At 41.8% G+C, this 24,414-nt stretch overlaps 2 protein-coding genes across 5 annotated transcripts in view; one reads left to right on the top strand and one right to left on the bottom strand.

Moving 5' to 3' along the window:
• Positions 1 to 6,734, top strand: part of kcnd3 (potassium voltage-gated channel, Shal-related subfamily, member 3) — a 114,839-nt gene extending 108,105 nt beyond the window's left edge. For 3 of the 4 annotated variants that reach the window (XM_086278301.1, XM_086278304.1, XM_086278303.1), the window contains exons 6-9: positions 2,500 to 2,532; positions 2,639 to 2,731; positions 3,638 to 3,897; positions 4,549 to 6,734. In XM_086278301.1, the coding sequence (XP_086134427.1) occupies positions 2,500 to 2,532; positions 2,639 to 2,731; positions 3,638 to 3,897; positions 4,549 to 4,723 (561 nt within the window). In that variant the 3' untranslated portion in view covers positions 4,724 to 6,734. The remainder of the gene's footprint in view (positions 1 to 2,499; positions 2,533 to 2,638; positions 2,732 to 3,637; positions 3,898 to 4,548) is intronic. The other variant, XM_086278305.1, reaches the window with a different exon arrangement.
• A 6,188-nt stretch (positions 6,735 to 12,922) lies between these two features.
• Positions 12,923 to 21,623, bottom strand: ddx20 (DEAD (Asp-Glu-Ala-Asp) box polypeptide 20). Its single transcript, XM_086278300.1, has 11 exons — positions 21,408 to 21,623; positions 18,162 to 18,256; positions 17,669 to 17,837; positions 17,458 to 17,572; positions 17,151 to 17,293; positions 16,581 to 16,719; positions 16,389 to 16,447; positions 15,980 to 16,062; positions 15,766 to 15,871; positions 14,963 to 15,064; positions 12,923 to 14,832 (listed from the first exon to the last, which is right to left on the bottom strand). The coding sequence occupies exons 1-11, from the start codon at positions 21,601 to 21,603 to the stop codon at positions 13,664 to 13,666; spliced, it is 2,376 nt and encodes a 791-aa protein (XP_086134426.1). The 5' UTR covers positions 21,604 to 21,623; the 3' UTR covers positions 12,923 to 13,663.
• Positions 21,624 to 24,414: the final 2,791 nt, after the last annotated feature.

The following is a 24,414-nucleotide window of genomic DNA, read 5'->3' as shown; positions in this document are numbered from 1 at the left end:
CAGTGCTGTGAAGAAGGATTTGCACCCCCCCCTCCTGATTCTTTATCTTTTTGCATATTTGTCCCACTTGGTTGTGTTTCAGATCATCAAATAAATTTTAATATTAGACAAAGATAACACCAGTAAATATAAAATGCAAGGAAAAAAGTCATCTGTATTTGCCTCCTAAACCCAATAGCTGGTTGTTATTGTCTCTTTCTTAGTGTTGGATCATGAACTCAGTTCTTTATATGCTCTTGTGGGTTCTTTGTGTCCTCCTGGATGAACCATTAATGTGCTCTGGGAATAATTTTGGTAGACCACTCCTGGGAAAGTTCACCAGTGTTCAGAGGCGGGGAATCAAGGTCCAGTTCCGCCCTGGTGGGAGAGGCGATGACAAAAAACACACACACCACAACCTCTCCAGATCTGGAGAACCATGACATCAAGCCTGGCTGTGGTTAGTGAAATTGAAGCTTTCCAAAAATTGTGGTTAATCACAGTTAATTCATGATTTAACAAGAAGTGGCAATTGCTTTTTCACACAGGGCCAGGTAAGTTCAAGTTTCCAATAACAAACGAAAACATCCTTTAAAAACTGCATTTTGTATTTACTCGCGTTACCTTTCTCTAATAGCATCGTTTGTTTGACAGTCTGAAACATGGAAGTGTAATAAATATAAATAAGGAACCAGTAAGTGGGCAAATAGCTTTTAGCAGCACTGTACATGAGTACATATGGCCCTGAATACAGCTTGCCTGCACATTTAACACTGATGGATAAATCTGCTTTACTGAAGGTTTCCTAACACTTTTCTTAAACAGTGTTAACAGAAACCAGAGCTCTGAGATGATATTTTGATATTTTTTATGACTTGATTGCCTGTAACATTTTCCTGCCTCATTAGACTGTCCTGTCCAGTTTCAAAATTTACAAAAAAAAGAAAAAATAATGAGTTAAGAAGATTATTGTTTGGGGGGGTTTTCTTACCACCTTACTACTAAACCAATCGCCAGAGGGAAAAATAAGTAATTGAAAAAAGTAATTGACTTCTCTGTTAAATAACACTGCGAGAAAACAGATAAATGAAGCTTTCATTAGGTTTTAAATATTTTCTTGTATCGTCTCACATGCCAGAATGGATTTTGAAATGGCACCAATTAAAGTGCTAATAGACTGCTTATGCCTAAAGTCAGCAAAGCTAAAGATCTGTGCCAGCTCAATAATTTTAATTGCTGTCAAACATGGGTTTAATTGTACTGAGGCTATTTACCAACAGTACATACAGTACCATGCCCAGCAAAACATTGTGTTTTGTCACCCAGCGGGTCAAGCTGTTTCCACTCTACAGTATGGTGGCCACCTGGGTGGTGAGCCATAGCCGCCTCCAGACAGACTGCTGATATCGGCTTTGAGTCGCATGTATAGAGAAGGGCAGAAATAGCTCGACCTAAACACCTGTGTTTTACTGCTGTGTTAAGTACAGATAAGCAGCGCGAGCACAGGTGCGCGGTGTCATCAGCGCAAGAAAGTTCCCTCTCAGCACAGAAACCTCTGCTTACACCGCCAGCCAGCCACTTAACAAACAGAAAATTGCTACTGCAAATCTTCCAAACATGGCGTTTCACTTGCCTCTCGGCGGTGCTGTGGAGCATGCAGGATCAGGGCAATGCTTTTTTTGGGGCTTTGTTTTTTTATAAACAGCTGAATTACAGATTCTGCTAGGAAGAAAACTGATGCAACGTATTGAAAGTCTGCATGCGAAACACCGCCGTAATTCTGACAAGTGCAATCAGAGCATTCGGCAACATACTGAAGAGAACGTCTTCCCAGGCGCAAGCTGAGGCTATTATGCAGAATAGTTTTGCCAATAAAATAAATAAATCTGTGTTTTCTGGGTAGTGGCTCTTCATACAGCATGGATAAATAGAATTCAAAATCCTTATATAGACAGAAAAACTCCAAATGCTACCTTAGAAAAAGTTGTACATGAAGAAAACAAACAGAACATTTGAACATTTATTCTCACTGTAACTAAAGAACACATAAGCAAATGAACTGCTTATCTTGCTCTCTTTACTTTGTTAAGAGATCTGCGAGTTTCCCCGAGACTCGAAAGACCGCTTATTCTCTGACTCACCTCCAAACTGCAGCACTAGAAATAGCACCTACTCGCAGACAAGTAAACACAGACACAGAAATGGGGGATATGAAAAACAAGTCATTATGAGTCGCCTGTTGCAAGGCTTCGTAACAGCACCACAGGAGGGGAAATGTCACAATGGAAATTTTTATATCAGTTGTATATACTGTATATCTATTAGCATCGAGTTGCATCTCCATTCCAGCACAGATCAATGCGCCGGCTCAGCTGATGTTAAAAGAAATGCCTCTCTGGGTCTGAATAGTAATGTTCCACTGATTGGCATGACTGGAACCCTGACAGCAGCCTGTTCTGAGTACTGAACTATAAACACTAGTAAACTCTGTGTGTGTTCTCCCTTTGTCTTCTTCTCAAGCAACTTCCATACAAGATGAACCTTTCGGATCAGGTACTGAGGCAGCCGTTGGTCGTACACCTCCCACAGCTGATTATTGTCTCTCTGCAAAGAAGCATAGCATAACATTTATTTTTGTATTTGTGTGTGTGTGTTTCAGGGTTCCACTGAGGATGAGAAACGCTTAAGCAAGTCTACCTCTCTTTTAGAGAGCCAGCATCACCACCTGCTGCACTGCTTGGAGAAAACCACAGTGAGTGTTCTCATACTCGAGCTCTTTGTCATAATAATATCTTAGTTCCTGTTTCACAGAGCTGAGGAGGCTCTGTCTGTATACAACTCGAAATTGTGTCGTCATCTATAGATTTCTTTGTATCTGGGGTTCATTAGGTGAAAAAAACTGACAGCTTGGCGTAATGTGTAGATCGACAGTATTTTTATGTCCAAGTACTGCTAACCAAAGCGTGATATCCAGTGCTTTGTGTTGCACTTACGATACACCCTCGACATGCCTGTATGTCCGTATAGATGCGCTCTCTGTTTCACAAGCATGACTCGCACACAAGCTGTCACTATTTAAAGGCATTTGTCTGCACTCGCTTAAGTCCAGTGTAGATGTGTTCACCTGTGTTTTGCTCAGATGCGAACTGCAGCCCGCTGATAGGTCTGTATGTTCACAGCCTCCGAGTGACCCCTTTCATGTGAAAGTAGTATACATTGTTCATATGATGATGGAAAAATGATTCAGAGCTAGCCTGTGAGGCTGTAATGGGCCTTCAGAGGACATTGGCTTATATTAATTTCCTGGAGAATTTTAACCAAACCTGCCATTCGTCTTACCCTTACTGCTACTCTGACCCTAACCTAAGCCTAAACTTAAGATATAACGATTTATGTTACAGGGATCTGTTTTTTTATGGTTATATGTGGTCATATCAGATTTATGTCCCCATGACATGAGTAATACTTGGCACTCACACACAGCATGGACACTCACATAAAAAATAATCACACTTTCTGAGTTATTGATCTAGGCAACAAAGCAGAAAATGTCAGGATATATGAAGCCATGTACATAGATATAAATGCTGTAAATTTCACGTGATTTTTTTATGACACCCTGTCTCGCCGTCTCCCTCCCTGTCTTGTGTCTTTGTAGAACCACGAGTTTGTGGACGAGCAGTATTACCAGCAGAGCTACCTGGAAGGCGGGCTGCAGAATTACCCGTCCCGAAGCCCCTCCCTTTCCAGTCAAGACGGTGTGACGGGGACGTGCTGCACCCGGCGAACCAAGAAGCACCACACCCCTTTACCGAACGCCAGTGCCCCAGCACACATGCAGCCTTTGACGCACACTCACACGCACCCACAAGGCTTGCAGGAGCTCAGCACCATCCACATCCAGCCTCTCAGCACCAGGTGAGATCAGGGTAACAAAAAGCCAAAGCAGTTCCATCTCATACACTTGGACCGCTCAAGTGAAACTCTTGAGATTAAGACGTCTTTTGAGATGTGCTCATTTTCCCCCGGCTAAGAGAGCAACTTGAGTGTTTTGCAGTATTTGCCTGTTACACAGAAAACAGAGTATTATAAGTATCCTCTTGAAATAGCTTCTCCTGTGCTCTGACAAGGTGTTGTATAGACACGCAAGGCTGGAAGTTGATTTTCAGTACTTCTGGTGTTTGTTTGGTCAAAGTGGTTATATTGCCTTTGTTGGGCTGTTCTGTGTGCAGCCTTTTGTTTTGTTTTTTGGTCGTTTTTTTATGATGTTTTTAACTATTTTAATTAGTTTGACTTTTTGTCCTTCTGTCTTGTTATAGTTTGGCTTTAGTTTGAGGATTTTTCTTTTTACTTTGGGGAATTATAACCAAATAACACCATTTACTGGTTCCATTTTTATAGATTTTGTTAACTTTGAAAGGGCTCTAAGCTATCACCCCACTGAAAGTTGCCATCGAAGAGGAGAGAGGAGGATTTCTCACTCTGTCCTCGGCACTAATCTTCACAAAAAGGAATATTTCTCTATGGATTGCCCTAATCCTTGCTTGTCTTTCTTAAATTTTCCTTCAGCCGCTCCAGTCTGAACATGCGCGTAGATGAGCCAGCCCCTCTGAACTGCCAGAGCAGCCAGATCACCACAGCAATCATCAGCATTCCCACGCCCCCAGTGACGACTCCGGAGGGTGACGCTCATCTGCCGGCAGGCCCCGCCCACCAAAATGTTGTGAAGGTGTCTGCACTGTGAAGACTAGAGTGCAGGCGCGTCACACAGAAAGACAGATTTAAAAGGGAAAAAAAACTCATCGAGACAGACGGAGGGACGGAAGAGGACAGAACGACGGAGGAGAGAAAGCGTTCAGTCCTGGTCTGGCCTTGGTTGAGCCTGCCCTCTGCTGGTCATGTACTGTAATGACATGGACTCCCCGTGTGGACGGAGGATGGCTTTTAGATACAGTGTCGTCATGTTAGTGGTTGGCGTACGTGTTCGTGCGAGTGAAAGAGTGAGAAACCCCTGTAGGGAGTCGTTTTAGATAAGCGGGTGAGTGAGTGAGTGTCTCCCAAGTGTCAGTGGTGAGCTCCCCGAGTAAGTCATGTGTCACTGTGCACAAAGCACCTTTTCTTATGATTTACGCTTCAGTTTGACGTTTTAGCTGGAGATGTAAGGAAACCTCAGAGGGAAACAAAGAAATAACAATAATAAGACGTAATCAACCCACCGCCTCGTCGTTTGTTTTCTCTCCATAGATAAATATGGCTCCAATCCTTTTCAGCTCCAATATTATTCCAATTTGAGTAAAATTCCAAAAAGATTCTGATGGTTTTCATATTTTCATATTTGTGAATGGGTGCGTGTGAATTTATTTTTTATTTTTGGGGGCTAGATAGAGGAATTGTGATCTTTTGGATAGAAGGTGTGTGTGCGTGTGAGCGTGTGTGTTTGTTCCTCAGCTGATTGAAAACTTGTGTTTCAGTTCTTCTGAAAGTCTCTGTGGCTCAGTATGTGGTATGTTTGACTAGCTGCCACTCTGAAGGGTTCAGCACACACATTTCTGTCCAAAGTTCTCAGCTACAAGGCTTTTACACGACATGTGCCTGTTCTGCTGGAGTTTAAAGATATTTATTCGTTTTTTTCTAGCTTTCTGAATTTCTCCACGTTCCCCGTTCATTCCCACTTTTCGGCTCTTCCAGCCTGACGGACCTCAAATATCTCGATTTCCCTGATGTAGAAACCAAAAAGTCTATTTTTAATTCAAAACCATCACAATTAAAAGCACAAGGCGTTCGCTGAGAATTTCTGACACAAATCTGTCCTGAGCCTGGGATCTTTGTGAATATTGTTAATAGAATATTTTGTAATATTTGACCATTGTTTGGCAGAACCAGTGAAGCTGTCCTCTCGTTCTCTCTCTTTGCCTCACTCTGTCTTTCTCTCTGCGCTCTCTGCATTTCTCTCGCTCTCGTTGTTGTCCCGTTGTATCCCTTCCTCCTGTGTGAACAACAGTATGCTTTCAGTAGTCTTTCTAGCCGTCGACGTTTTTTCTCCCCCAAACTCAGCGGGCATTTTTTTTGAAGTTGTTGAGTATATGTACTCTATGTGGTTAGGAAACTTGGTGTTTGTACCTTTTGTCCTCCTTGGTGTTTCAGATGATTTATTTACTTTATCTTCTGGAAAAATTAAAGCAGGGAAGTCTGTTGTAATGGTGACCGCAGAGACACGAGGACACTGGATGAGCATCAACAGATGTCTGTCACCAAAAAAAAAAAGTGTTGTTCTGTCTGTTCCCTTGAAGACCGATATGTATTATTTCTCATCTAATCCCATCAAAGTTGAGCTTTGTAACTCTGGATTATGACTTTTTTAAAAATCTTGAATGTCATTTTTGGGTTCAGCGACCCCAAAGAGAAGTCTGTCTTCGTGTGGATTTTCACCAAAAGAGGAAAGAGCAGACCAACCACCCGCTTTGCTCCGTGTAGATAAAACGAAACGGTGATAAAGAGCACAAGGAGCGAGCCAGCGTTTCACCAGTGTAAGCCAAGATCTTATTTCAAAGGCAGTATTTGAAATCGTCTACAGCCTCATTTACAGAACCTTGGGGATGCCGTATAAAATATAAATTACTCAAAAGGCAATGATTTCCAAAGAATTTAAATTGTATTTTTAACTGAAACTAGTACAAAGACAACACACTTTTATGACAATTTTAATTTGATGCCACCCACACATTTCATTAAAGTAAGAGGACAGCTGTGCTGCATACACTCTCTCTTTCTCTAAAATTGTAAATACATATGAGAAATATTCATTTATGAAGTTTTGTTTTTCCATCCTTTTCTTTGTTCATGATATGAGCTTCTCGTTTGAGCCTCCTTTGTTTTATAAGTGTGAAAGATCCAGACTGCAGACGAGTCATTTTAGTACCGCCTGATGAAGTTCAACCCGAGCATCAGAATGGGGAAGAAATGCCATTTAAGTGATTTTGAATGTGCCATGGGTGTTGGTGACAGGCAGGATGGTCTGAGTATTTCAGAAACTGCTGGGATTTTTCCACACATCCCAGAAAAAAGAGAAAATATGATGACTCAAATAACCACTCGTTCTGTCAACTAAAAACAGGAAACGCAGGCTCTGAAACACAGGGGCTCACCAAAATTGGAGTTCAGGCTGGTGGTGGTGGTGTAGTGGTATGGAGAGTATTTTCTCGGCACCTTGTGTTCGAACAGCCCAGCCTACCTGAGTGTTGTTGCTGACCGTGTCCATCCCTTTACAACCACAGCGTGTCCATGTTCTGATAGCTGCCTTTAGCCACATCACAAAGCTCAAACTGTCTCAAAGCTGGTTCCTCGAACATGACCGTGAGTTCACTGTACTCAAATGATCTCCACAGTCATCAAATCTCAATCCAGTAAACTCCTTTGAGCTGTGTGCTGCTGATGTGGAGCTGACAAATCTGCAGCAACTGCCAGATGCATGATGTCAATGTGGACCAAACTGTGCAGCTATTAGAGGTGATTTTAAGCACATCAAGTTGTACAGGGAGTGCAGAATTATTAGGCAAGTTGTATTTTTGAGGAATAATTTTATTATTGAACAACAACCATGTTCTCAATGAACCCAAAAAACTCATTAATATCAAAGCTGAATGTTTTTGGAAGTAGTTTTTAGTTTGTTTTTAGTTTTAGCTATTTTAGGGGGATATCTGTGTGTGCAGGTGACTATTACTGTGCATAATTATTAGGCAACTTAACAAAAAACAAATATATACCCATTTCAATTATTTATTTTTACCAGTGACACCAATATAACATCTCCACATTCACAAATATACATTTCTGACATTCAAAAACAAAACAAAAACAAATCAGCGACCAATATAGCCACCTTTCTTTGCAAGGACACTCAAAAGCCTGCCATCCATGGATTCTGTCAGTGTTTTGATCTGTTCACCATCAACATTGCGTGCAGCAGCAACCACAGCCTCCCAGACACTGTTCAGAGAGGTGTACTGTTTTCCCTCCTTGTAAATCTCACATTTGATGATGGACCACAGGTTCTCAATGGGGTTCAGATCAGGTGAACAAGGAGGCCATGTCATTAGTTTTTCTTCTTTTATACCCTTTCTTGCCAGCCACGCTGTGGAGTACTTGGACGCGTGTGATGGAGCATTGTCCTGCATGAAAATCATGTTTTTCTTGAAGGATGCAGACTTCTTCCTGTACCACTGCTTGAAGAAGGTGTCTTCCAGAAACTGGCAGTAGGACTGGGAGTTGAGCTTGACTCCATCCTCAACCCGAAAAGGCCCCACAAGCTCATCTTTGATGATACCAGCCCAAACCAGTACTCCACCTCCACCTTGCTGGCGTCTGAGTGGGACTGGAGCTCTCTGCCCTTTACCAATCCAGCCACGGGCCCATCCATCTGGCCCATCAAGACTCACTCTCATTTCATCAGTCCATAAAACCTTAGAAAAACCAGTCTTGAGATATTTCTTGGCCCAGTCTTGACGTTTCAGCTTGTGTGTCTTGTTCAGTGGTGGTCGTCTTTCAGCCTTTCTTACCTTGGCCATGTCTCTGAGTATTGCACACCTTGTGCTTTTGGGCACTCCAGTGATGTTGCAGCTCTGAAATATGGCCAAACTGGTGGCAAGTGGCATCTTGGCAGCTGCACGCTTGACTTTTCTCAGTTCGTGGGCAGTTATTTGGCGCCTTGGTTTTTCCACACGCTTCTTGCGACCCTGTTGACTATTTTGAATGAAACGCTTGATTGTTCGATGATCACGCTGCAGAAGTTCTGCAATTTTGAGACTGCTGCATCCCTCTGCAAGATATCTCACTATTTTTGACTTTTCTGAGCCTGTCAAGTCCTTCTTTTGACCCATTTTGCCAAAGGAAAGGACGTTGCCTAATAATTATGCACACCTGATATAGGGTGTTGATGTCATTAGACCACACCCCTTCTCATTACAGAGATGCACATCACCTAATATGCTTAATTGGTAGTAGGCTTTCGAGCCTATACAGCTTGGAGTAAGACAACATGCATGAAGAGGATGATGTGGACAAAATACTCATTTGCCTAATAATTCTGCACTCCCTGTAGTTGTTGTTTTCTGTTTTTAAAGTGACCATTTTATATTGTTTTTATGGTCCTCGTTAAAAGAGCTTACTAGCTTTTTATGACTCTTTTAAATGTATTTTGTAACATCAATCATGAAATCGTCAAAAGATTTTTTTTTTTGTGATTCAGAGGCAGAACGGTGGCGTGGTGGTTCGCACGGTTACCTCACAGGAAGAGGGTCCTGAGTCCACCATGAGGCCAGGGTGTTTCTGTGTGGAGTTTGCATGTTCTCCCTGTGTTTGTTTGGGTTCTCTCTGGGTGCTCTGGCTTGATCCAAATGTCCAAAAACGTGGGGTTAGTTTTATTGGAAACTCTAAATTGCACATAGGCGCGAATGGTTGTCTGTGTTAGCCTTGCAGCGTGTCCAGGGTGTACCCTGCCTCTCGCCCTAAGACAGCTGGGATAGGCTCCAGCAACCCTGAAAAAGGATAAGCAGGAATGGGTGATGAAATCATCAAAATGTTGTTTTTGTTATTTAGAAATATATTCTTCTTCTTGTTGTCCTAACGTCCTTGGGCATAGTGAACTCTGGCACATCTTTACTCTGAAACACTCTTCGAACTCGTCACACATTCAAACTAATTAGTTGTGTTTTGTTGCCTGATCCCCAAATTCCTTCATTTCAAAACCTCTCGTGTTGCCTTTGTATTACTTTCAATTAAATATAGATATTAAACGAAGAACAAGGAATTGCATTGTATTTGATAATTTGCACAGCATTTTGACGTTGTTGGAAATTGAGTTGTAATAACGTGTTTGCTCACATGTAGCTGATGATGACTTTGCTGTAGACGTAGACTGTTTAAAACTACTGCCAAATAGCAGCAAATATTACAAACCTTTAAAAAATATATATATCTAAGCATCTTAAGATGAAGACATCTGAAAAGCTTAAGCAGTTTAACATATACATTTGTACGAAGCCTTAGAAAACATATCATAAGCCATCAGGTGGAGATATAACATACTGGTACAATACCAGTGCATCAGGTCCCTTGATTCTGTGCTTTAGTTCTGATCTTGAGGATAGCATCAACCCCTCAAAAAGCTGAACCTATTCTGCCACGTTGGAACAGGATGTGTTTTATCTCTGATATTCCTAGCAGTGACTTAGTGCTGTCACTGGTAGTTTAGTACTGTACACAAGAACAACCGCATAGAGGCAGTATTAGTGTTTAGTTAAACTGTGTGCAAAATTTACATGGGGTTAAAAAAACATAAAAGCACAGACAGAGCTTTTTTCAGTGTTCTTTAAAAAGTGGGGTTAGAGACAGTGTCTTTATATTTACAGCAAAAAGTCTGACATTTAGAATCTGTTAAATCTAGAACGAGGGTGTGACAGGTGTCGGCAGAAGCGAGGCTCCCTGCTTTTTTTTTATTTCAATTTTTTGCTAAAGACGGCGGTTAATTTCCTGCTTCCCTGTTTCACAACAGGTTGTTTTGTGTCAGCTGCTCTTACAAAATGACACAGTTTGAAATATATGTAAACATATATTCTGCTCAAGGTGTCAAAAGATTTCATTTTTCTTTTACAAACAACTAAAACAGGTCTGTTGTTGTGTTCGTCTCTCTTTCTCTGTTATGTATCCTCCTTTGATTGTCCTTTTTTTCTGGGCTCAGTTTTCCTCTTACTCTTTGCTTTGCCCTCCTATGCCACCTGTCGTTATTGAGACTACTGCTGTGCGTAACTTGTCAGGTGTTGGATATTATTTATGACCTTGTCTTGTGTCCCAACTGTGAAACGCCTGATAAAACATCTATATCTGCCACTAATACATAATCTCTGGGCTCCCTTATTCACCCACCTTTAAATCAATGCTTTCAAGTGTGTACATTTTTACCATAGATTCGGCGTCTCTTCCAATAGTGCAGTCCTTTTGACCCAAGTGTTCATGTCAAAATATTCAACCTTAAGTCTCGCAATTTTGGGGGGGGAACATCCTGGGATGAACAGGAAGATCGTGTTCCGAAACAAAAGAGCTAGGTAACAGAGGAGGAAATGAGGTCTATTGGAGCCTGCACACGGGTCAGCAGCATAACTTTCCAGCTCCAGCTGCTCAATTGTTTTCTTTTCTTTGGTAAAACTGAAGCAGTCGCTCTTCTGCATTTTTCTCGATAAATTGACTACCTGATAGAACGTCAATTAGCAAACCTGTGATAAACGCTTAAGCTCATCTTTTGTTGGGACGGCTGCTTTCTGTTTGGCTGTGGTTAAGCTGTGAAGACGCTGTGTTGGAACTATATGGAAAGGTCTTCTAATATTTACAGTGCATTTGAAGGTGAAATCAGCTAACCTTTACATAGTAACCTACTTAATCTGGGAGTCCATTGAGTTCAGTTTTACTTTATTTATGCATCACCAAATCACAACAACAGTCACCTTAAGGCTCTCAACAGGAGTGGGCAGTTTATTTTAATAAGGGCCTACGTCAGGAACTGGGACTGGTGTGGAGGGCCAGACTAATAAATTAATTTTATCCCTTTATAAGCTCATTCGCACAGCCCTCCACAACAGTCCCAGTTGATGACGGTTTCCAGTTCTCTATGAGCAGTATGGCAACTGTGGGAAGGAAAAAGTCAACTTTAACAGGTAGAAACCTCCAGTAGAACCAGGCCCAGGAAAAGGCAGCAATCTGCTGCAACCGGTTGTGGGTGAGTGGAAAGAGACGAGGGCTACGTCCACACTAATGTGTTTTCGTTTGAAAACGCATCGTTTTCACTCCGTTTTGGCCTCCCGACCACACTGAGATGGCGTTTTCGCTCAAGGAAAACGCGTTTTGAAAACGCTCTCGAAAACGCACACATTTGAAAACGGTGCTTTCGCGTCGCAGTGTGGACAGCGAAAATTGACTTTTTCAAAACGATGACACATTTTAGTCATGTGATGCAGTCAAGTGACCAATTAAACTAAGATAGCGGAGGGTGTTATACAGCAGTTGTTTTGTTTGCTCTCAATTCTGACAGCCCTATCAGTCTGTACATGCTTCAGAGAGCTTTTCTTCATAATCTTTAACTCGCTTTTGCAACTTTGTACTTTTGAGTTACCCGCAGCAACAAAAATCCCAGTGCTTTTCCTTGACCTTTTGCCGCGACGTTTCAACGAGCCAGAAAGTAAATGAACGGCAGACATAAATGAGGCAGGTCGAATCGTATTGTGCTTCACGCATGCGTAGTACTGGAACGTAAGCGTTTTTGGCTATTTCAATGTGGATGCACAACTCTGTGAAAATAACTGAAAACGATGGTGTGGACGCAGAGCGTATTCAGACGAAAACGCTGTTTTCAAATCTAACCGGGCTAGCGCGGACGTAACCAAGAGCAGAGGGTGACTGGACAAAAGACTCACTATGCCAGAGTTTAATAATTAAATGCCCATAAAAATTATATTTTCAAGCTACTATTTCACACCAAAAAGCCAAGAAGGAAAATGAGAAGACAAAGGTATGCCAGATTACACAAGAACCACACTGAACATCTTTGGGGGGGAACCACACACACACACACACACACACACACACACACACACACACACACACACACACACACACACACACACACACACACACACACACAATGGAGCACCATCAGTCATGGATTGGCCTCCCCACCGCCCGGACCTCAACATTACTGACCTGGTGTGTTTAACAGAGAACAAAGCGAAGGACAGCCAGCAACCAAAGAAGAGTTTTGAATGTCCTTCAAGAAGCCTGGAGAACTTTTCCTGAAGAGTACTCAAAGAAATTACAAGAAGGCTTGCTTAAGAGAGTTCATTCTGTGTTGAAAATTAAAGGTGGTCACACCAAATATTAACTTTCCAGCTTCACAGAATTGTACAAAATATGTTTTATGCCTTACATGCTGCATTTGCATTTATATTTCTATCCACCACTGCACATATTTCCAGTTTTTCTAGCAAGATGTAAAGAAATGAGGGATGGCTCAAGACTCTCTACAAGTCATACAAACCAGGCACCATGGCAACAGTAATTACAGCCAGCACTGGTGCCGACAAACAAAATGTAATCTTCATGAGGACCCGTTTAAACAGAATAAAGCAGCTGCACATGCACACTTACTCACTCCGACAGCGTTTGGAAGATTAAATCACCTTCCAATATGAAGAACACACATGCTAGATTAAGATGATTACAGTTAAATGCAGATGATTGGGACCTGGGTGGGTCTAACATGCTTTTACTCCAGGGACTAAAGATCATCTTTGAAATAGTTCTTGACTACATTAAAAACCATCAGGTAATCCTCTTCAAATCCATTTTAGAGCAGAATACTGCAGTGAGTCTAAGAGGGCATACCGTCAGGAGAGACGCACAGAGGCCAACACAGTACTGCACTTGAAATTTACTTTTTACATCACAACTTGACTGGGAAAAAACAAAACGTGTGTAATTTATTAGAAAAGTATTTATGACACCAACATGTTATGGGGGAAAAAAACGTATACTAGCCAAAGTGCAAATATGAATCAAGTGGCGCAGTAAAGACACTTTATGTTTGGAAAACAGGATGATTTAAGAAAAAAAAAAAAAGCCTGGTCACGGTATCCACAACTCATTTTCTCATCAGTTCTTCCATGTAGACGGCGTTCATACGATAAGCTGCCATCCAGTTGTAGGCTACATTATAGTAGCTTTGGTAGCCTTGCTCTTGAAACGGGGACACGGAGGCGTAGTAATCATTCCAGGCGCTGTAGCAGGCTCTCCAGTACGTTTCAGCACACCACTCGTCCTCTTTGTCAGTGCAATCTCCGTCTTCCTTCTTCTCCCTCTTCCGGTCCCTTTCCATCTTTTCTTTCTGTTTTTCAGTCTCTTTTTTCATCTTTTTTGATTCTTCTCGGCGTGCTGGGGCCGGAGCTGTCTGATTGGTTCGCCTGCCTGATTTAATGCTCAATGCAGATTCCCGGCTATCGGGAGGAGGCACAGCTCTCCCACGTGTTGCACACAGTGTCTGGTCAGAGTTTCTGAGTGGAGGAGTATAAGCCTTGGGTTTGGTGGGGCTTGCTTGTTGTGTGGGTGGAGAAGGTGGATGTGTCATTGCAATCTGAGGCTTAGTGACAGCTCTGTTCTCAGCTCCTGTGGTCTCATTTGAACTTTCCAGTGTCGCATCATCTTCCATGTCAGATTCAGAACTGGAAGAACCAGAGATGGACCTTGGAGGTGAAAAGTTAGATTTAAGCCGTTCGACATTTTGTGTAAACATTTGCGCTCCATCATCATCAAGTGTAAGATACTCCTTATGCCCATTCTGATCGCTGGGTTCACCATCCTCTCTGCCTCTGAACTCTCTGATGATCTCCACCGATCTCCCCGGACCTGTAGTGATGAAGTCCTGGAAGTCCCGCTCGGCCTCCTCAAAGGTCACAAACTTTGACCTGCAGTGCTTAAACGAGCTGAGAGGAGGGATCTTCGGCAGACTGTCTTGGAGCTCTTTTCGAGTCTGTGTCACCTGAGCAGGCAGAGTATCCTCTGTGGAAGATATCTTTCTAGCATCCTCTTCACAGACTGCCTCTCGCCTGGGCGTTGGATGCTTCTTCTCTGGCTTTCTTTGACTGCCGGGCTCCACAGCTCGATCCTCAATGCAATCAGACACAGAGACGTCAGGCTTTGCACGTCTTTTCTTCTCTGCTCTGGGAAACAGCCGGGATACCGGGTCTGGAGTGGACGCTTCAGTGCAGACATCCCAGTCGCACGGCTCATCCATCAACCTGGGCTCTATCGTGGCTAAAATGACAGCAGACAGATGAGACCGGAATGACTTTTACCGATTAATATTGAATCAAAAGTAGACATGAAGAGAAAAGTTGTGCGTGCTGCATGTAAAAGCCCCACAGAGACGTGAACAGGGACTCACATGGCAGCGCAGACAAACTAAGGCCACACTTCTGAGCGATGGCCATCATCTTGTTCTCCTCCTCGCCATGGCAACAGTAGGTCACAGCCAGTCCCTGAGTGCCTACAAGCAAAATGTAATCTGGATGAGGACCCACTTAAATAACAGGAAGGGATAAAGATGAATGCAAGAGTCGCGTATAATGGGATGGCAGCTGCACACAAACACACGTGCACTTAGAGAGCGTACAGAAGCTAAGATTGAATAACCTCAATTCTGGGAAAAAAAAGTTAAATGCAATTAAATGCAAATGACTGGGAACGTTCTGCCTTTGGTGGTTGGGTCAAAAATGCTATTGATTCAGAGAGAAAAGAATTTGCTAAATTATTTATAAAAAAACATCAGTCTAGGTCAAAGACATATGCCACCAGAAGAAAAAGCTTTGCAACATTTTTTTATTTTATTTTAGGACAATGTTGACAATGTGCCGGTGAATGGCCACTCAAATTGAAAGCAGCATAACTAACCTTTTCATCAATTTGTAAACTCTAAGTAATATTTTTCCCGGAGCTATTCTAGTCTGTGTTTCGCATCAAGCTAATTGCACATCTAAAGAATAGTGTTTCTTCCAAAATGTGAGATGGAGGGAGAATCAATTCTACAAAAAAATAAAAAAAATGATGCAATTTCTCTTCAAACATATTTTCCTGCTGCGGTGCCATTAGCCACCTGTGCTGCCTGACTTGGTGATGTGACAAGGTGAAAATGCTGAATGTCAAACAATGCTTGCTCTCGCTGCCTCTAAAGCAGCGCTGCACACTAACCAAAACGTCCAGCTCGTCCAATTCTGTGCATGTAAGTTTCCCAATCCTGCGGCACATCCAGGTTTATCACCAAGTTGACCTTCTCTGCATCTATACCTCTTGAAGTCTGAAATTGTGAAACACAAAGATTACTCAAAGTTATTAGGCTAACAGAAAAATGATTTCGAAAAATTCACGTAGATGTGTGGAAAGATGGAAGGTTTCTGCATCTCACCAGGTCAGTGGAGATGAGCACCCTGCACTGGTACTGCTTCAGTTTTGACATTGCCTCCAGTCTCTGGTCCTGACTCAGACCACCTGCAGAGGCCAGACACGACACCTCATTAAATCTGATAACGTCAACTGAAAGTCGCTGGCACGGAAGCATTAAAAATACACACATTCACAACACTGTATGAAGGTCATTTTAAATATGTGCACTGAAACGTTGCCAGGCAACACTGCAAATCATAAACCACCTGGCCAAAGAAATAAAGTCAAGAAATGAATGAATTCCAATGTCTAAAATTCAAAAGCAGCTGGTATACCAGTATAGAAATGCCTCAAATCAATTACCTGATTTTTCACAGTATTACCATTTTTATTGACTCATCCTAACATTACATTACATAAAGCAGTCTTACCAGAGATGCAAACAGCAGGCAGACCTTTGGAGGACAGGATGTCTGCCAGGTGCTGAGCCCTGTGGTAGCAATTCATCACATTAGCATTTGAGAAAGCTTTTTTTAAAATAATTAATCCTCAGATCTAATGCATTCTATATAAAACAAGTATAAAAAATATACTTTTTCTTGGCATTAAATGCAATCACATACCGTGTGTGTAGGTTTGAAAACACCAGCGCTTGGTTGAAGGGGATTTTACTAAACAGCTCTAGCAAGTGCTGCACCTTCTCCTCAAAAACCTTGTGAGGTAACGGATGGGACTGAACCAGCTTGTAATACTGCTTCAGACCTGACAGGGGGCGACACAAGGACGACATACATGCTGTCATTAATTCAACCTGACCTAACAACTTTGGTCCTTCGAGCAGGACGTGCTCTGTCAGTGATGTGTGTGAATTAAAAGGCTCGAGTTCTGAGCTACAGATAAATCCATTTTCTGACATTCACTCAAAATAAGCACAGAGCTTAAAATAGGATCCTGTGGAAGAGAAGAGTGTTTTTAACTTAGCCTTATTACTGTCAATCATATCTCATTCCCCAAGAATCTTCTGTCAGGAAATAATCCCATCAAACATGTCAGTTTGCAGACTTGGTTATCCATGCAGTCTTATTATGCAGAGTCTCTGTTGCTATGACAGCAATTTAAATACATTAGAAAATGTCAAGAGAGGCCAAAACTCAGGAATCTTTATCTTTTCCATTTATTAAAGTGGGTCTTACCTTTCAGGCCCATATCACTTGGATTTAGCCGTACAAAGGTGGGCTCTCTCATGTAGCGGGTGAGGTGCTGAGCAAGGGATTCTGGGTAGGTGGCGGAGAGTGCGAGCATCTGTTTGTTCACAGGCAGCGAGGAGAAGATCCAGCTAAAGAGGACCAGGATGATGGGTGAACTTTAGGTTATGTTGGTTTGTAAATGTGGTTACGACACGATATATAAACGGCTTCAGTCTAAATGTACTGCTTGCTCGCTACAGCGGCCTGCTGCTCATTTAATAGGAGTATAATCACAGAAATTGTATCCTCATACTTTATCTGTTCCTGGAAGCTGCCCTCCTCCAGCAGCTTGTCTGCCTCGTCCAGAACAAACAGTCTGATGCTGGCCGTTGACAACATGCCCAACTCGATAAGCTGCTTGATGCGACCTGAGCACACAACCGGAACACTGTTACCGAACAAAAACAACAGCGGCGTGGCAATTACGTGACGTGGCACTGCCGACTACTATCCCGGGTTCCTACCAGGTGAGCCCACGGCTACATGACACTTCTTCAGGTGGGTTTTGTCCTGACTCACAGGCCTGCCGCCAATGAAAACATGGCACTCCAGGCCCTCCATGGCACAGCCTATGGCCATGACCACCGAGTGGATCTGCACTGCTATCTCACGTGTCGGAGCCAGCACGAGAACCTGCAGGAGGGAAAAGTGTCCAAAATGAAAAAAACAAAAAGGCTTATACTCGATTGGGAGAAGATTAAGGATGAACAGTAAGACCCCAGAGCTAATAAGATTACATTTGTTCTACAAGACCAGGTGTACCTCGTCTTTATCAATCATTCTTCCCTTTCATTCATGCATTTGACACTAAGCAGCTTAAATTCAGCAGAAGGCCATCTGCTGGTCATGAAATGATTAAATAATAAAACTTCCCCTTTCCCTCTTCTGATGATGTTTTACTTTAACCGTCCGAGAGCAAACGTAGGTCATATCCTCATAATCAAATATTACACTGACCTGGGTTGAAGGATTCTCCAGGACCAGAGAGTCCAGGGCGATGGTGCAGAACACGCATGTCTTTCCTGTCCCAGACTTGGCCTGCACAATCAAATCTAAAAGAAGAGACTCAGTGAGCGATGCACAACAGGGCTGGCAAATGACAGTTTTGGCATCAGCAGTTAATTACCATGACTGGGTGAAGTACTGCTGCCTAATCCTCAGCATCAAATCAATTGTCTCCCACCATGGTTTAAATTAACAAGTGTTTACCTCAAGTACAATGAAATTAACTCATTCACTGCCAGCCATTGGCAGTGAATGAGTTAAACCCATTGACTCATTCACTGCAATTGACGGCTATAGACGTCAATTGCAGTGAATGAGTCAATGGGTTTAACTCATTCACTGCCAGCCATTGGCAGTGAATGAGTTAAACCCATTGACTCATTCACTGCCATTGACGGCTATAGACGTCAATGGCAGTGAATGAGTTAAGCACATTCTGCATCACCGCTGCAGCCGAGAGCTTTTTCAACACACGGGCAACCTCCAAGTGGAAAGCAACTATTCTGAATTTGTACCTCGTAAAGGCTGTAAAATGTTTAAAAGCAATAAACGCTTTTGATCCCCAAGAGTGATTTAGCACCATGATGAACAGTTGTGGTATCTATGATAGTCAAAAGAAGGACTAAAATACTTAAACTGTTTTCTCTGCAAATGATTTAAAAAAAAAATGACCACTTTTCAACTAATGTAGTTGTTTCGAGCTTTTCAAAATAAAATACTTTTAAATATCCTTTAGAACTAAAAGATTTGTTCACATTTGACCACGGCTTTGAGGCAAGTTCACAACAAAAGTCAGTGTACAGTCTGAGTGTAGTACAGCTACAGTAGATGGAAACTTGATTTTTCTAACAATAAATTTCTGTGATTATTGAACAAAACAAAAGCAATATTCCTAAAAATAGTAATAATGTTTTGCCACCATTTCCAATACCATGAAAGCTATGAGGATTAAAAAGGAGTCCATCCGATGAGCATTTTTAACCCAAGCTAAGCTGCTCTACTGTTTCGTAATTCAACTAGATTTGGACTCATCAGATATCATAATCAGAATCCTTTATTATTCCCTAAAGAATTATGTGGTTACAGTTGCTCCAAGACAATAACAACGGTAACAGACCGAACTAAAAGTTCACAAAATAGAAGAAACTCTCTAATATATAGCTCAGTTATGAATATCCAGAATATTACACAGATGAAATACATATTATTGAAACAGATAGAAGCTGAAAATGTGTAATTTGATATTGTATGAAGAATTTTTATAAGGAACTACATTAAAATGTAATACATGATTGAATTATTCAGAGTAAAAACAATTTTTGGAGTACAGCTGAAGTTGCGGGGCCATATTAAACCCTTTTCTAAACTAATAATATAGCAGACCTCTGCAGTTAGTCGATAAATATTCGGACAGTTACACAAAGTTCTTTTTCCCTGTGTACACCTCACAGTGGATTTCATGTCCACCCCAGTCACCCCAGTCATAAACTGTTCAGACTACTTCCATCAGGAAGGAGGTTCTGCAGCATCCGGTCCCGTACCAGCAGACTGAGAGACAGCTTTTTCCATCAGGCCATCAGACTGCTGAACACTTCATAGACACCTCAGCTTCACTACTGGAACTTTAACATTATGCACTCCATACTGTACAGTAACGCCACTGTTTTGCACATGTCTCAACTCTGTATATTTTATTTTATATATTTTATTTATTGTTTACTCTATTTAATTTGTAAAATATGTGTACACACACACACACACACGTAGAAAAATATTTAGTATACACATCCAGAAATGCATATACTATTATATATTGTACATATATTTATTAGTTTCAGATGTAGCCATTCTTGTATTTTGCTTGTTTACATTATTGTATTTGCACAACTCTGTTGCTTGTGAAGCTCGCACACAAGAATTTCACTCACATGTGCTGTACCAATGTACCTGCACATGTGATGTGACAATAAAAGTGATTTGATTTGATGAAGATGTGACTTTCAACTTATTTCAAGGGGTTCAACAGAAGTATTGCGTTAAGTGTTCGAGAATCAGAGGCACCATCTGTCAAAGAGGGCGGAGTTAATGTTACAAACTACGACTGTGAAATCGCAGGGATGCATGGCTGCCTGTGAATCTGGACCTCGAGTGTTTACTGACGATGTGCATGCTGGTAGCAGGAGCAGGATGTACCTTGAAGTGTAAAGGGGAATTCAGATTCCTCCAAGTGCTGCAAAACTGATGGAGCACTGCATCACAATGCAAACGGAAAATGACTCAGAGCATACAGCAGAAGCAACCTGAGAGTTTCAGAGGGCAAAGAAAGTGGGAATTCTTCCTAAACCAGCTGTTTAGGGTCTGGGGTCTTACTGCTCATCCTTTTGTCAAACCTCTGAATTAAAGCTGAACGTTTTCCCTTCAAATACATTTTGACAATTTGATTTAAAATTCACAAAAAAAGCATCAGTGTCCAAATACTAACGAACCTAACTCTAACACACCCAGCTATTGTACAAACAGATTTTTAGATCAGATACACGATGGTTTGTCTCTACTGCCAATGTAATAACCTTTTTACATTACGTTCTTTTAATAAGCCTAGAAGAGCTGGGAATCGAACCGCCAACCTCCCAGTTAGTAGATGCGCTACCTGATTACCCACAGCCAAGTTTTATGTCCTAGATTAATAATCTGCATAAATTTGCCCATAAGTGTGTTTTTTGATTGCAGTAATAATAGTGATAACAGTATTTTTTCATTTCATATTTATGAGGAGATGCATTGGATAAGCGGACGATAATGGATGGATGGATTTATGAGGCATAATATGTCACATCACATTAATCATGTGCGTCTAAATATTTACGACCAGTATGCTTTGCAACAAAAAATTAAAATACTTTAAAAAGCTGTAAAAAAAAATAATAATAATAATAATAAAAAATCTTAACTATAGTGCCAGTCATGTATCTGAGCAGACATGCAAATTATAACTGATGGTTAACAGACAGATTCTGATCCCTGATGTATGTAAATGCACTAATGTAAGTTAGTGGTTTTATTTCGCGTGCATACATAAGGTATTTTGTTGCTCTTCTTATAAAAATCAATTATAAGTTTTATACACTGAAAACTTTAATATTCCTGCCCCCAGCACACACACATGTGGACCCTCCCGCAGTTTTGTTTTGCACCCACCGAGTCCGCAGCGGCCGAGCGGGATCGCCTTGAGCTGGATCGGAGACGGCTTCTGAAATCCCGCGGCGGACAGTCCGTCCAACACGGGCTGAGACAGCAGCAAGGAGCCGAAGTCGATCCCCTCCGACAGAATCACGTCTTCGGTCCGTTTTCGCGCTTCGATATCGTGAGCTGCTTTCCTCACGGAGGTAGCCATGTTTGCTGTGCTGTTCACTGCCGGTGACCCGGGTAAAAAAAGCAGAGCCACAGCTGCGCTTTAGCCCCCTCTAGCGATGCGGAGGGGGAATTAATTTCTCTGCACAATCATCTGGGTGTGATTGGTCGATTACACACTTTTTGGCAATAAATCGTATATGGTTGGAAACCCTGTTTATTTCTCCCTTAGTGGTGCTAAATTTTTAAGGAAAATGCATTTGTGGGCTGAGCAGCAGAGTTGACTATGTGGGCTGTGCCCATGAAAAACTTGCAAAATCTTCTCTCCCAATGCCAAAGAAAGTATTCTGCTATTGAATCTTGTTTGGTGCAGTTTATGGGATTGAATTTTTGAAGTCTGAAGAGGCATATTAGCAATTTAATGGTTTATTCATTTGGTAGCATGTGGAAGAACCATCTGAGAACCATACCTCCTCCTCATGCTGGTCACCAGCTTGGTCACGTACTGCTGTGGGATGGTATCCCATTCTTTAAGCAGCATTTGTTGCAAGTCAGCCAATGTGTCAGTGTTGGTGACTCTGGCACGAACAGCACACCCAAGTTGACACCAGAAGTGTTCAATGGGGTTGATGTCAGGACTGCAGGCACACTATTCTATCATGCCCACTCTTGAACTCTGAAGATAGTCTCTGATAAACCTCATTCTGTGAGGCCGAGCATTATCTTCTTGGAGGATAGAGTTCGGTCTCAGACAATGGAAATAATGAATTGGTATTGGTTGGAGAATTACATGTTGAGATCTCTTTGCATTAACAGTACAGAAGTATTCATTTATGGCAAAAGGTCAATAACCCAAAAGTTCTTATTGATGGCCTTTAACAGATCAGTGCAGGAAACTGTCTTTTGATGAGGTTACAGCCAATGTTAGTTAGTGTCTTAACTCTTAAAAAGGATGAATTATTCATTGAGGTTTTTCACCGTGCCAAGAAATTGCAAATGTAATCACATATATAGGGAGTGCAGAATTATTAGGCAAATGAGTATTTTGTCCACATCATCCTCTTCATGCATGTTGTCTTACTCCAAGCTGTATAGGCTCGAAAGCCTACTACCAATTAAGCATATTAGGTGATGTGCATCTCTGTAATGAGAAGGGGTGTGGTCTAATGACATCAACACCCTATATCAGGTGTGCATAATTATTAGGCAACGTCCTTTCCTTTGGCAAAATGGGTCAAAAGAAGGACTTGACAGGCTCAGAAAAGTCAAAAATAGTGAGATATCTTGCAGAGGGATGCAGCAGTCTCAAAATTGCAAAGCTTCTGAAGCGTGATCATCGAACAATCAAGCGTTTCATTCAAAATAGTCAACAGGGTCGCAAGAAGCGTGTGGAAAAACCAAGGCGCAAAATAACTGCCCACGAACTGAGAAAAGTCAAGCGTGCAGCTGCCAAGATGCCACTTGCCACCAGTTTGGCCATATTTCAGAGCTGCAACATCACTGGAGTGCCCAAAAGCACAAGGTGTGCAATACTCAGAGACATGGCCAAGGTAAGAAAGGCTGAAAGACGACCACCACTGAACAAGACACACAAGCTGAAACGTCAAGACTGGGCCAAGAAATATCTCAAGACTGGTTTTTCTAAGGTTTTATGGACTGATGAAATGAGAGTGAGTCTTGATGGGCCAGATGGATGGGCCCGTGGCTGGATTGGTAAAGGGCAGAGAGCTCCAGTCCCACTCAGACGCCAGCAAGGTGGAGGTGGAGTACTGGTTTGGGCTGGTATCATCAAAGATGAGCTTGTGGGGCCTTTTTGGGTTGAGGATGGAGTCAAGCTCAACTCCCAGTCCTACTGCCAGTTTCTGGAAGACACCTTCTTCAAGCAGTGGTACAGGAAGAAGTCTGCATCCTTCAAGAAAAACATGATTTTCATGCAGGACAATGCTCCATCACACGCGTCCAAGTACTCCACAGCGTGGCTGGCAAGAAAGGGTATAAAAGAAGAAAAACTAATGACATGGCCTCCTTGTTCACCTGATCTGAACCCCATTGAGAACCTGTGGTCCATCATCAAATGTGAGATTTACGAGGAGGGAAAACAGTACACCTCTCTGAACAGTGTCTGGGAGGCTGTGGTTGCTGCTGCATGCAATGTTGATGGTGAACAGATCAAAACACTGACAGAATCCATGGATGGCAGGCTTTTGAGTGTCCTTGCAAAGAAAGGTGGCTATATTGGTCGCTGATTTGTTTTTGTTTTGTTTTTGAATGTCAGAAATGTATATTTGTGAATGTGGAGATGTTATATTGGTGTCACTGGTAAAAATAAATCATTGAAATGGGTATATATTTGTTTTTTGTTAAGTTGCCTAATAATTATGCACAGTAATAGTCACCTGCACACACAGATATCCCCCTAAAATAGCTCAAACTAAAAACAAACTAAAAACTACTTCCAAAAACATTCAGCTTTGATATTAATGAGTTTTTTGGGTTCATTGAGAACATGGTTGTTGTTCAATAATAACATTATTCCTCAAAAATACAACTTGCCTAATAATTCTGCACTCCCTGTAGTTTTGGGGAGCAATATATTAGTGATTAGTAAAGTGCTTTTTTCTAAATGGATCCATAGATCTGTTGGGCAGAAAATGTATCTTCAAGGTGAATTTCATTCAACAAATCACAATGTCATTTTTTTCTTTTATTGCACCTTTTCTTTTTTAGCTTTATGGATTCATTCAGAGTTGTGTAGGTATTAAGGATGATTATAAACAGAGACACTGACACTGAGCTCATTCTCAAATAAGCCACTCTTTGTGTCATTAAGTAACTCAATCAGGCTAACATCTCA

The sequence above is a fragment of the Aulonocara sp. 'chitande type north' Nkhata Bay genome, linkage group LG20 (assembly GCF_057382095.1).
Source record: "Aulonocara sp. 'chitande type north' Nkhata Bay isolate Kocher_YH1m ecotype deep benthic linkage group LG20, A_spYH_male_GT1.1, whole genome shotgun sequence".
In the NCBI taxonomy this organism is placed as follows: domain Eukaryota; kingdom Metazoa; phylum Chordata; class Actinopteri; order Cichliformes; family Cichlidae; genus Aulonocara; species Aulonocara sp. 'chitande type north' Nkhata Bay.
The sequence above is the reverse complement of the archived record's forward strand: the minus strand, read 5'-3'. Positions and strand labels throughout refer to the sequence as shown.

Coding starts and splice junctions, on each gene's coding strand:
- ddx20 (XM_086278300.1), bottom strand. CDS start 21,603: ATGGCTACCTCCGTGAGGAAAGCAGCTCACGATATCGAAGCGCGAAAA. Junction 18,257..21,407: donor GCTCGGCCGCTGCGGACTCG/GTGGGTGCAAAA, acceptor CTCTTCTTTTAG/ATTTGATTGTGCAGGCCAAG. Junction 16,448..16,580: donor TTTTCAAACCTACACACACG/GTATGTGATTGC, acceptor TTGCTACCACAG/GGCTCAGCACCTGGCAGACA.